Source organism: Sebastes fasciatus, chromosome 16 (assembly GCF_043250625.1).
Source record: "Sebastes fasciatus isolate fSebFas1 chromosome 16, fSebFas1.pri, whole genome shotgun sequence".
Classification (NCBI taxonomy): domain Eukaryota; kingdom Metazoa; phylum Chordata; class Actinopteri; order Perciformes; family Sebastidae; genus Sebastes; species Sebastes fasciatus.
In genome coordinates this window covers 369,564-382,789 of record NC_133810.1, presented here as the reverse complement: position 1 = coordinate 382,789, position 13,226 = coordinate 369,564, and the positions used below count along the sequence as shown (strand labels likewise).

Here is a 13,226-nt window from a genome sequence, read left to right as displayed (position 1 = left end):
GTTGCTCAGTTTGTTGGTCGGTTTGTCGGTCGGTTGGTCGGTTTGTTTGTCAGTTTGTTGGTTGGTTTGGTTGGTCAGTTTGTTGGTCGGTTTGTTGTTTGGTTGGTCAGTTTGTTGGTCGGTTTGTCGATCGGTTGGTCGGTTTGTTGCTCAGTTTGTTGGTCGGTTTGTCGGTCGGTTGGTCGGTTTGTTTGTCAGTTTGTTGGTCGGTTGGTCGGTTGGTCGGTTTGTCGGTTTGTTGGTCGGTTTGAAAAACCTCACGGAGTAAAATGTGTTGTAAAGAATAATTAGTGTGTTGGATGAAGGTTAGTTAATCACGTGATTAATCATGTGAAACTCTACCTTTGTCTTCGTGGACAGTAGACATGTTTAATATCAGTCTGTGATGTTTCACAGACGAACAGCTGGAATCAGAAGCTATGAGCGCCGGACTGGACGGAGGAGGAAGAGGAGGGAGGGAGCTCTTCCTCAGCACTCACCGCTGCCCTGAAGTCGACCTGCTGCCTCATCACAACTCTAAGACTCGGATCCCTGCGCCACGTTCACTAGTTCCTGCTGGAAGGAGCTCTGAGTTCACCTGTACAGGTCAGTTGGAGGCGAATTACCTGGACGTGACCTCCACCTGTCGCTCCGAGGAAGAGGAGGAAGAGGAAGAAGAGGAGGAAGAAGGGAGCATCAGTGAGTGGTCGGAGGAGGATCTCTCCTTCCACTTCTCCCCCTCCGTCATCCTCCCATCAGACGACGAAGAGTCAGATCCAGAGAGCGGCTTCGAGTGTATTGATGTTACCATGGAAACGCAGGTGAGTTTCATTGTCAACAAACTGACTGAAAGACCAACCGACGGGAAAACAGACCAACAGACCAACAGACCAACCGACCGACCGACCGACCGACCGACCGACCGACCGACCAACCGACCAACAGACCGACCGACTGACCAACTGACTGACTAACCAACCAACAAAAAAACTTGACCGACCAACCAACCGACGGACCGACTAACCAACCAACAAAAAAACTCACCCGACAGACCAACCAAAAGACCGACCGACCGACCGACCGACCAACAGACCAACAGACCAACCGACCGACCGACTTACCAACCAACAAAAAAACTTGACCGACCAACCAACAGACCGACCAACCAACCGACGGACCGACCAACCAACCAACCAACCGACCAACCGACGGACCAACCAACCAACCGACCAACCGACGGACCGACCAACAGATGGACCGACCAACCAACCAATTGACCGACCAACCGACCGACGGACCGACCAACAAACCAAACAACCGACCAACAAACCGACCGATCGACGGACCGACCAACAGACGGACCGACCAACCAACCAATTGACCGACCAACCGACCGACGGACCGACCAACAAACCAAACAACCGACCAACAAACCGACCGATCGACAGACCGACCTAACCCTGACTAACTGACTGACTGATTAACTGACAAATCGACCTATCGGCTCAATGATTTCATCCTTTGATCGTTTTCACCTGTGTTCCAGGTGAAAGGTCAGAAAGGGGAGGGGCCGAAGATGGTCCCAAAACGACTGATTCAACTGAAGAAGAAGAAAGAGACAGAGACCATCACTGACCAGGAGACGACTGAGAAACTACAGGTATGACTACATCCTGTCCACCTGTCCACCTGTCCACATATCCCAACCTTTCTGGCTCCTATCTGTCTGTTCACCTGTCTACCTGTCCAGGTGATACTGAAGGATGGACCTGCTGTAAGGGGAGGAGCTAACAGTGAGGTCTCAGCCAATGAGCTGCTCTGCCCCACCGTCCGTCACTGCCCCGACCTGTTGCTACGGCAAAACAGTATGCCCGCCACCTTCCACACACACTCGACGACCAGCAGTGATGTCGACAGCTACAGGGTCTACAGGGGCCTGGTCACAGGGGCCAGTCAAGGTAACAACACATTGTACCTGTCAGAAAGCCCCCCCGCCCTCACCTGTACCTGTCTGACAAACAAACCGACCAACAAACCAACCAAAAAAACAACAAACTGACCAACAAACCAACCAACCAACAAACTGACCAGCAAACCGACCAACCAACTAACAAACCAACCAACCAACAAACCAACCAAAAAAACAACAAACCGACCAACAAACCAACCAACCAACAAACCGATCAACAAACCGACCAACCAACTAACAAACCAACCAACCAACTAACAAACCGACCAAAAAAAACAACAAACTGACCAGCAAACCGACCAACCAACTAACAAACCAACCAACCAACCAACAAACCGACCAAAAAAACAACAAACTGACCAGCAAACCGACCAACCAACTAACAAACCAACCAACCAACAAACCGACCAAAAAAACAACAAACTGACCAACAAACCAACTAACAAACCAACCAACCAACTAACAAACCAACCAACCAACCAACAAACCAACCAAAAAACCAACAAACTGACCAACAAACCGACAAACCGACCAACAAACCGACCGACGGACCAACAAACCGACCAACTGACAAACCGACCAACAAACCGACCAACTGACCAACAAACCAACCGACCAACCAACGGACCAACCAACTGACCAACCAGCCAACAAACTGACCAACCAACCGACCACTTCCTGTCCAGTTTGTGGTCAGGTGTCAGTCTGATGTAACAGCCCCTGAGTTTGTCTCCTGTTGGTTGTGTTTAGGGCCGAACGTTGGAGACATGGTAGGAAACGCGGCACCGCGGCAGCGCCTGCAGAGGTCCTTCTCTCTGGACGATACTAAAACAAAGATGGCGTCCTGCATCATTACGAGCGTTCTGTCAAAGAAGATGCAGGTGGAGCAGAACACCTGTAAAACCTCGTACCTGCAGAGGAAGGCTGCGTTGTTACCCGCCCCCCCCCAGAGGGTGCGGGAGGCGGCGGGCGTGTTCAGAGCGCCGGTTCATGTGGTCAGAGACGTGAGGAGTTTAGTTAAAAACACCCACAGTCTCTCGTTCTCCTCGGCAACATCTGACAACAAGCCAGCCAGCTTCAAGGTGATCGGTCAGGACGCCAGTCCCCCGCCGACCTACCAGCAGGCCGTAGGTCACGACGAGACAAAGCGCCGCTGTCCGGCTTCCTCCAGAGGACGCGTCGCCAAGGTCGCGGCGTCTCTCAGCCAATCACAGGACAGGCAACAGAGCGCCAGCCGTCCAATGACACAGCAGAGACGAGGCAGCGAGCCAAGCAGAGGTCAGGTGGATGATGTCACCTGGCCTGTAGACCCGCCACCTGTCAGCAGCGACCTGTCAGAGGTTAGCCAATCAGAGGGAGGCAGAGGTGTGAGTCACCAGGCCGGGACGTCCCTCCAGCCTCCAGTCTCGGCCCAGGAACAGAGTCCCATCCTGGGTGTGTCCTCCCAGTCGGCCCCCCAGCAGATCCTCCATCCATGTTTCTACACCCCCACCGCCCTGCCAGCCTTCCCCCCGACCCTGCACCCTCACCTGGGGCAGGTCGGCTACCTGCACACCCCCCTGAGCTACATCCAGACCCGACCTGTTCCCGTCCTCCACTGGTCCACTGGAAACACCTCCGACCAACTGGACCACGTCAACAGGACCGGCCCGCCTCCGTGGACCCGGACCGCAGGAGACCAGGAGGGCAGCGGCAACACGGTGACGCCAGCAGCACGGCAGCAACACGAGCAACTTCAGCAGCAACTTCAGCAGCAACTTCAGCAGCAACACGAGCAACTTCAGCAGCAACTTCAGCAGCAACGGACGCTTCAGCCTCAGTTTCTCTGCACCGTTCAGGGTTTCTTACCTGCACAGGTGGGCATTGACTTCCTCGCTGACATCACGGGTGCTGCCGTCCTCAGTGGCCCCGCCCCCTGTCACATGATATTAGATTCTAAAAGTGGGCGGTATTTCTACATGGCCACGCCTCCGCCGCCTCAGAGGAAGCTGCTGCTGGATCCAGAAACCGGTCAGTTCATCAAGGTGTTCCTACCTGCTGCCAGATCCGCCCCCAACGCCGGCGTGCTCCTGGCGCGCTGTGCCATAAACCCCGCCCCCGCCGTGCTGTCAGTGATGCCGTTCCAGCCGACGGTTGGCGTGCCCTCCCTGTATGCCGCCCCCTGCCTCCCCTTCGCCCGGCACACACCGGCAGCCAACATGTAGCTACCGCAACGCCATCTGTGTTCAGCTGGAACTTCAGCGATGAAATGACGTAAAAACACAAAATGATTGTTGTTGTTTTTTTATTTAGATTGTCTCTATATATAATATAATATAATATATATATATATATATATAAGTGAATGTTATCAGCCTCACTCGTAGTGAAGAGTATAAAACACGTAACTTTATATTAAAATGAGCTGCTGTCGGTTTGTTTTTTCACGTTTTGCACATTTTTACACGTAATAATAAAAACACGATGTATTTTCTGATGTTATAAAAAATAAATGAAAACTAAGAACTTGTCGTGATGTGAATATTTGAAGGTTTCCATGGTTACACAGGCTGCAGATGTTTAAGTACAAACAATAAAAACATCACCAGACAGGATGATGTCATCACCAGACAGGATGATGTCATCACCAGACGGGATGATGACTAAATATTGAATTCCATTAGAGACTAAAACAGTTCAGTCGGGTCACAGGTTCGATTCCCGCTCAGTGACCTGATGACATCACAGTCAAACCTTGGTACTGGGCAGGTTGGTGTCAGCAGCTTCGTCCTCTCCTCCTCCTCCTCCTCCTCTCTCCTGGACCTCCTCCTCCTCCTGGTCAGACGCCCGGAACCCTCTGAAGGAGGGGCTGATGGGAAACCGTCGGAGCCAGCGGGTCCGTCTGATCACACCCATCCCCACAGGAAGATCATAGGAGGAAGAGGAGGAGGAGGAGGAAGCCCTCCACTCCACTAAACCTCGCTCCTGTCGAGAACCTGGAGACACAAACCACAACAAACCACCGACGGCCACATTTGATCTTTATCATATTTACTCAAATAAAATCTCAAATAAAGGCATAAATAGATCTAATAAACTGTCTGTTGTAGTAACACACTGGAGCCACCAGGTGGCGGTAGGTAGCTACATGTGGAGTTCCTGAAACAGATTCGGGCCTTTTACTTTATTTACTGTTTCATATCAAATCTGTGTTTAACTGTAAATTAAAGTCAAATGTACAAACATGAAAGAATCTGCCAGAGAAGATACACACTAATACAACACACTGTGTTCATGGTGAGTATTAATGTTAGGATGTGTTATTAACAATATGAGTATTAATGTTAGGATGTGTTATTAACAATATGAGTATTAATGTTAGGATGTGTTTTTAACAATATGAGTATTAATGTTAGGATGTGTTATTAACAATATGAGTATTAATGTTAGGATGTGTTTTTAACAATATGAGTATTAATGTTAGGATGTGTGTTGATGTGTTTTTAACAATATGACTGTATGACAGTAGATTGAAATAAAGTCACTCACAGTGTTTATGTTTGTTTGTTTTCATCACTATGAGACATATTCACCTCACTCAACACCGTCGCCCACGGCAACAGCTGGCCATGTGTGTGTGTGTGTGTGTGTGTGTGTGTGTGTGTGTGTGTGTGTGTGTGTGTGTGTGTGTGTGTGTGTGTGTGTGTGTGTGTGTGTGTCTATTAAAGGAACAGATCACTGTTGTATAAAGCCTCTCATGTCTTTGTGTTCTTTATCTTAGCTTAGCATCAGAGGTCAGCAACCTGCAGCTCTTCAACTCCTCTCCAGCGGCTCCCTGTGGAGTCTTTAGGTATTACGGCCACATTGAGGAAAACTAAATTAAAATTTGAGAATAAAGTCATAGGTTTACCAGAAAAAAAAAGTCGTAATATTATAAAGTAGTAATTTTACGTGTTCTTTTCTTTTATTCTTGTAATATTGTGACTTTATTGTGTAAATCTCAGATGTGTTTTCCCTCAATGTGGCCCTAATACTCCGTAGTACATTGTCTCCTTGGCCCTCACTGCATTAGACTGATATACTATAAACTGTGTTACCTTCATCACAGTGATCACATGATTTGAGGCTCCAGACAGATTTTTTTGCCTAAAATGTCTCATTTGCTAGTAAAGGTTGCTGACCCCTGACCTCTGACCCCTGACCCCTGACCCATGACCCCTATCTGGTGTGTGTTACCTGGTATCGTGTTGTCGAGACAAAAAGCCAGAAAACCTCCAACAAACATCTCAGTGGACAGAAGAACCGTCAGGATCTGATCCAGCTCTGCAACACCTGAACACACAGAGACCGGATCAGTCGGGTCCAGGTCCACATTACCTACACGTCTACAGGACTCAGGTATCAGCCGCTCCTAGCACCATAGATGTGGCTCAGCAGGGGCCTACTACACCTGCTGGTAACTTCCACAGTAAGGAGCCCTTTATCAGACTCACCTGTGCTGATGGAGTCGGGGTGCTTGTCCAGGTACGTCGGCAGAGTCAGACCGAAGAACATCGAGAACCCGAGAACGAAAAGGTTCCTGGACGAGTTCAAATCCACAAGCTGCAGGTTAGAGAGGCCGACAGCTGTGATCATACCTGAGAGACACCAGCACACCTGGATTATTATAACATCACTAACACACCTGATCATACCTGAGAGACACCGACACACCTGGATTATTATTAACTCATTAACACACCTGGATTATTATTACATCACTAACACACCTGATCATACCTGAGAGACACCGACACACCTGGATTATTATTAACTCATTAACACACCTGGATTATTATTACATCACTAACACACCTGATCATACCTGAGAGACACCAGCACACCTGGATTATTATTACACGACCAACACACCTGTACCTGTACAGGTATATGTCTCTACAGGTATATTACCTGTATGGTGACTCACCGAACAGCGTGCAGAACATTCCTCCGAGGATGGGATCCGGCAGCGAGGCGAACAGAGCCGTGAACTTCCCGACTGATCCCAGAATCAACATGATACCTGCTCCGTACTGCACCACCCGCCTGCTGCCCACCTGGACACACGGTCAACGATTACACAAGCAGCCAGTCTCAACTCATCCAGATGTTTCTACCAAACAAACGAACCCCTCTCCGGTGGGCGTGGCCACGGTTACCTTGGTGATGCCCAGAACGCCTATATTTGGACTGGAGGAGGTGGAGCCGTTTCCTGTCCCTAACAGACCGGCGATGATGCAGCAGACGCCTTCAGTGAAGATCCCCCTGAATCAAACACAGAACATCAGATACCTGTACGGGGGGGGGGGGCGGAGTCTGCCAGGTGAGATAATATCACTTCCTGTTTACGTCTCACCTGTTGATGGCGTGGACCGGAGGGGGCGTGGCTCCAGACAGTCGAGCACAGGCGTAATAATCACCGATGGACTCGACGATGCCCGCCATGGTGGCGCTCAGCATCCCCAACACCCCGGCAACCGTTACCACCGGCAACCCCCACTGGCCTATCAGAGGGAGCAGAGACAGGAAGTTGGTTAACTGAAGAAAAGTGTTCTGATCTACGTTCATCTTCATCTTCATCATCATCATCATCATCATCATCTTCATCTTCATCATCATCATCATCATCTTCATCTTCATCTTCATCATCATCATCATCATCATCTTCATCTTCATCATCATCATCATCATCATCTTCATCATCATCATCATCTTCATCATCATCATCATCACCATCATCATCATCATCATCATCACCATCATCACCATCATCATCTTCATCATCATCATCATCATCATCATCATCATCATCATCATCATCATCATCTTCATCATCATCATCATCATCATCATCATCATCATCATCATCATCATCATCAGCCTGTGATTGGCTGATCTCAGGGGTCTTACAGGGGTAGGGTACTCTGAACCAGGGTGATGAAGCCATGATGTCACCGCGGGCGTCGGTGCGCGCCATGTGTCCGTAGCGATCGGGGTCGCTCGGCAGCAGGTCGGTCAGAGTGAGGATGTAGCAGACGAGCCACACCACCATGATGGCGAGGATGATCTGAGAGACGCCACACGGTTATATATCTAAAAGGTCACATGACATCATCACATGACATCATCACATGACATCATCACCTGATGACATCATCACCTGATCGATTGATTAGATGTTTATTGATTTGTTATTTACAGGAAACATTTTGAAGATCTGGACTCGGGTGGAGGTCAGTCCTTTAGTCCGGCTGCAAACAGGAACAGGAAGTGATGTCGTTCTCAGGTACTGAGCAAACAGGACGATGAGCAGAATACACCTACAGAAAGAGAGAGACAGGTAGAGAGAAAGAGACAGGTAGAGAGAGAGAGACAGGTAGAGAGACAGGTAGAGAGAAAGAGACAGGTAGAGAGACAGGTAGAGAGAAAGAGACAGAGAAAGAGACAGGTAGAGAGACAGGTAGAGAGAGAGACAGGTAGAGAGAGAGAGAGAGACAGTTAGGGCAGGTGAACACACAGACAGGTGAACACAGACAGGTGGACACACAGGTGGACAGACAGGTGAACAGACAGGCAGGTGGACAGACAGACAGGTGGACAGACATGTGGACAGACAGGTGAACACAGACAGGTGGACACACAGACAGGTGAACAGACAGGTGGACAGACAGGTGAACAGACAGGTGGACAGACAGGTGAACAGACAGACAGGTGGACACACAGACAGGTGAACAGACAGGTGGACAGACAGGTGAACAGACAGACAGGTGAACAGACAGGTGAACACACAGACAGGTGAACAGACATACAGGTGGACAGACAGGTGGACAGACAGACAGGTGGACACACAGACAGGTGAACACACAGACAGGTGGACAGACAGACAGGTGAAGACAGACAGGTGGACACACAGACAGGTGAACAGACAGACAGGTGGACAGACAGACAGGTGGACACACAGACAGGTGGACAGACAGACAGGTGAACACACAGACAGGTGGACAGACAGACAGGTGAACACAGACAGGTGGACACACAGACAGGTGAACAGACAGACAGGTGGACGGACAGACAGGTGGACACACAGACAGGTGAACAGACAGACAGGTGGACGGACAGACAGGTGTCTCACAGTGCTGACAGGCCCCAGTGAGACCCGGCTCTGTCTCCAGCTAGGGTGAAGACAGACAGGCCGATCAGTGAGACAGTTGGAGTGACGGTGAGGGGGCCGATGTACTCCAGCAGCAAACCTGGCAACCCGCACAGACCGATCAGAACCTCCACGGCACTGGACACCATGATGGCCCCCTGGATCTGAAACACACCAACAGAACCTCACAACCTCAGACTGGGAGGTTCTGGTTCTCCAGCAGAGTACCAGAACCTCAGACTGGGAGGTTCTGGTTCTCCAGCAGAGTACCAGGACCAGGACCAATCAAACCCTCTGGAGGACTGATAATCAGGTACCTCTCTGATGCGTGGCTGCCAGATGTGTGAGGTGTTGAGTGGAAGACTCCAGTTCCCATAAATCTCCTCTGCAGAGAAACAAAAAATAAATACCTGTATTATTATTATTATTTATTATTAGTATTATTATTAATGTTGATATTATTATTATTATTATGTACCGTCACTGGGGCACTTCCAGCGGTCCAGACCGAGGATCGCTTGAGCAGGAATCAGAAAAGCAAACGCACTGGCCTGAAACAGAGGAAGCCTACACAGAAAAAAACACGTTAGTCTCACCTGACTCCGTCAGTCTGGTCTGACTCCCAGTCTGGTCTGACTCCCTCAGTCTCACCTGACTCCATCAGTCTGGTCTGACTCCCAGTCTGGTCTGACTCCCTCAGTCTCACCTGACTCCTTCAGTCTGGTCTGACTCCCTCAGTCTGGTCTGACTCCCTCAGTCTGATCTGACTCCCTCAGTCTCACCTGACTCCTTCAGTCTGGTCTGACTCCCTCAGTCTGGTCTGACTCCCTCAGTCTCACCTGACTCCCTCAGTCTGATCTGACTCCCTCAGTCTCACCTGACTCCTTCAGTCTGGTCTGACTCCTTCAGTCTCACCTGACTCCTTCAGTCTGGTCTGACTCCCTCAGTCTCACCTGACTCCTTCAGTCTGGTCTGACTCCCTCAGTCTGGTCTGACTCCTTCAGTCTCACCTGACTCCCTCAGTCTCGCCTGACTCCCTCAGTCTCACCTGACTCCTTCCGTCCCCCCTTGACTCCCTCAGTCTCGCCTGACTCCCTCAGTCTCGTCTGACTCTCTCAGTCTCGCCTGACTCCTTCAGTCTCACCTGACTCCTTCAGTCTGGTCTGACTCCCTCAGTCTCACCTGACTCCCTCAGTCTCACCTGAATCCTTCAGTCTCACCTGACTCCCTCAGTCTCACCTGACTCCTTCAGTCTCACCTGACTCCCTCAGTCTCACCTGACTCCTTCAGTCTGGTCTGACTCCCTCAGTCTCACCTGGCTCCCTCAGTCTCACCTGAATTCTTCAGTCTCACCTGACTCCCTCAGTCTCACCTGACTCCTTCAGTCTCACCTGACTCCTTCAGTCTGGTCTGACTCCCTCAGTCTCACCTGACTCCCTCAGTCTCACCTGAATCCTTCAGTCTCACCTGACTCCTTCAGTCTGGTCTGACTCCCTCAGTCTCACCTGACTCCCTCAGTCTCACCTGAATCCTTCAGTCTGGTCTGACTCCCTCAGTCTCACCTGGCTCCTTCAGTCTCACCTGACTCCTTCAGTCTGGTCTGACTCCTTCAGTCTCACCTGACTCCTTCAGTCTGGTCTGACTCCCTCAGTCTCACCTGACTCCTTCAGTCTCACCTGACTCCTTCAGTCTGGTCTGACTCCCTCAGTCTCACCTGACTCCTTCAGTCTCACCTGACTCCCTCAGTCTCACCTGACTCCTTCAGTCTGGTCTGACTCCTTCAGTCTCACCTGACTCCCTCAGTCTCACCTGACTCCTTCAGTCTGGTCTGACTCCTTCAGTCTCACCTGACTCCCTCAGTCTCACCTGACTCCCTCAGTCTCACCTGACTCCTATGGTTGTCTGGATCAGAGTTGTGATTCCGACGGTGGTAAAGATGGTGCCGACCAGCTGACTGATGGTGTTCTGGTCTCGACCCACACACATGGCCTCGGCCAGGAGAAACGGAACCGCTACGGTGCCGCTGAAACAGGTGAGATAATGCTGAGGACAGATAAGAACAGGTGACAGGTGAGATCAACATCAACCTGTCCTGCACCTGATGGGACAAACACAAGACTCACTCTCTAAACCCAGTGTTACCCGAACCAGACCAGTCTAAACCCAGTCTAACCCCGAACCAGACCAGTCTAAACCCATTCTAACCCAGTCTAACCCGAACCAGACCAGTCTAAACCCAGTCTAACCCCGAACCAGACCAGTCTAAACCCAGTCTAAACCCAGTCTAACCTAGTCTAACCCGAACCAGACCAGTCTAAACCCATTCTAACCCAGTCTAACCCGAACCAGACCAGTCTAAACCCAGTCTAACCCAGTCTTACCCGAACCAGACCAGTCTAAACCCAGTCTTACCCAGTCTAACCCGAACCAGACCAGTCTAAACCCATTCTAACCCAGTCTAACCCGAACCAGACCAATCTAAACCTAGTCTCAACCCAGTCCAACCCAGTCTAACCCAAACCAGACCAGTCTAAACCCAGTCTAACCCAGTCTTACCCAGTCTAACCCGAACCAGACCAGTCCAAACCTAGTCTTAACCCAGTCTAACCCAGTCTAACCCGAACCAGACCAGTCCAAACCTAGTCTCAGCCCAGTCTAAACCTAGTCTAACCCCGTCTAAACCTAGTCTCAACCCAGTCTAACCCGAACCAGACCAGTATAAACCCAGTCCAACCCCAGTCTAAACCCAGTGTTACCTGTAGTCCCAGTAGAATACACAGGTACCAAGGTGGGACGTCTTCGATGGTGTAGATCATGTCTGACCCCGCCCCCTGCGCTCCTATTGGCTGGTTCTTACATCGATCATCTTCCATTGGCAAGTTAACCCCGTCTGTCTTGTAGCTCCGCCCCTCTGCCAGGTGATCTTGACTCTGATTGGACAAACAGACACACCTGTTAATGCAGGTATATTAAATATACACATATACAGTACACACACACACACATATATATAAAACATACATACATATATAAATACAGTATATATATATATATATATATATATATATATATATATATATATTTGTTTATTGTGTAATATTAACCTTTGCTGTATTGTTCATGTAACTGGACTTTGATAGGATGATTAATAACATTGATCAATAATAATATTGATTAATAATATTGATAACTTTACAACAGAGAGCTCTGAGCTTTACAGCCTCATGTTGCATTGTTTTCAGTTTTACTGTCAAACGTTTACTAATAAACTCTGCTACTGATTTACACAAACACACACGCGCACGCACGCGCACACGCACACGCACACGCACACACACATACACACACAAACATACACACACACAGTGTCACAGTGGCCCAGAGGAATGAACTCAGAAACATCACTCTGAGCAGCACTATACTACTACTACTACTGCTACTACTGCTACTACTGCTACTACCAATACTACTACTACTACTACTACTACTACTACTACTGCTACTACTGCTACTACCAATACTACTACTACCACTACTACTACTACTACTACTACTGCTACTACTGCTACTACCAATACTACTACTACCGCTACTACTACTACTACTACTACTACTACTGCTACTACTGCTACTACCAATACTACTACTACCACTACTACCACTACTACTACTACTACTACTACTACCACTACTACTACTACTACTACTACCACTACTACTACTACTGCTACTACTGCTACTACCAATACTACTACTACCACTACTACTACTACTACTACTACTGCTACTACTGCTACTACCAATACTACTACTACCGCTACTACTACTACTACTACTACTACTACTACTACTACTACTACCACTACTACTACTACTGCTACTACTGCTACTACCAATACTACTACTACCACTACTACTACTACTACTACTACTGCTACTACTGCTACTACCAATACTACTACTACCGCTACTACTACTACTACTACTGCTACTACTGCTACTACCAATACTACTACTACCGCTACTACTACTACTACTACTACTACTACTGCTACTACTACTACTACTACTACTGCTACTACTACTACTACTACTACCACTACTACTACT

The 13,226-nt window shown here is 49.1% G+C and overlaps 2 protein-coding genes across 6 annotated transcripts in view; one reads left to right on the top strand and one right to left on the bottom strand.

The window, feature by feature from the left end:
- Positions 1-129: 129 nt before the first annotated feature.
- On the top strand, positions 130-4,446 carry LOC141752218 (uncharacterized). Its single transcript, XM_074609951.1, has 5 exons — positions 130-305; positions 397-800; positions 1,526-1,639; positions 1,730-1,937; positions 2,699-4,446. The coding sequence occupies exons 2-5, from the start codon at positions 420-422 to the stop codon at positions 4,150-4,152; spliced, it is 2,157 nt and encodes a 718-aa protein (XP_074466052.1). The 5' UTR covers positions 130-305; positions 397-419; the 3' UTR covers positions 4,153-4,446.
- Positions 4,222-13,226, bottom strand: part of slc23a1 (solute carrier family 23 member 1) — a 14,835-nt gene continuing 5,830 nt past the window's right edge. For 3 of the 5 annotated variants that reach the window (XM_074609952.1, XM_074609953.1, XM_074609954.1), the window contains 13 exons: positions 11,873-12,046; positions 11,002-11,159; positions 9,595-9,683; positions 9,434-9,501; positions 9,099-9,280; positions 8,166-8,286; positions 7,877-8,033; positions 7,323-7,470; positions 7,126-7,231; positions 6,894-7,023; positions 6,421-6,564; positions 6,164-6,259; positions 4,222-4,923 (listed from right to left, as the gene is read on the bottom strand). In XM_074609952.1, the coding sequence (XP_074466053.1) occupies positions 4,676-4,923; positions 6,164-6,259; positions 6,421-6,564; positions 6,894-7,023; positions 7,126-7,231; positions 7,323-7,470; positions 7,877-8,033; positions 8,166-8,286; positions 9,099-9,280; positions 9,434-9,501; positions 9,595-9,683; positions 11,002-11,159; positions 11,873-12,046 (1,821 nt within the window). In that variant the 3' untranslated portion in view covers positions 4,222-4,675. The remainder of the gene's footprint in view (positions 4,924-6,163; positions 6,260-6,420; positions 6,565-6,893; positions 7,024-7,125; positions 7,232-7,322; positions 7,471-7,876; positions 8,034-8,165; positions 8,287-9,098; positions 9,281-9,433; positions 9,502-9,594; positions 9,684-11,001; positions 11,160-11,872; positions 12,047-13,226) is intronic. The other 2 variants (XM_074609957.1, XM_074609956.1) reach the window with 2 other exon arrangements.

Excerpts from the sequence above, each read along its gene's own strand:
- LOC141752218 (XM_074609951.1), top strand. The coding sequence starts at position 420 with ATGAGCGCCGGACTGGACGGAGGAGGAAGAGGAGGGAGGGAGCTCTTC. Across the intron at positions 801-1,525 it reads ATGTTACCATGGAAACGCAG|GTGAAAGGTCAGAAAGGGGA; the intron begins GTGAGTTTCATT and ends CCTGTGTTCCAG. Across the intron at positions 1,938-2,698 it reads GGTCACAGGGGCCAGTCAAG|GGCCGAACGTTGGAGACATG; the intron begins GTAACAACACAT and ends GGTTGTGTTTAG.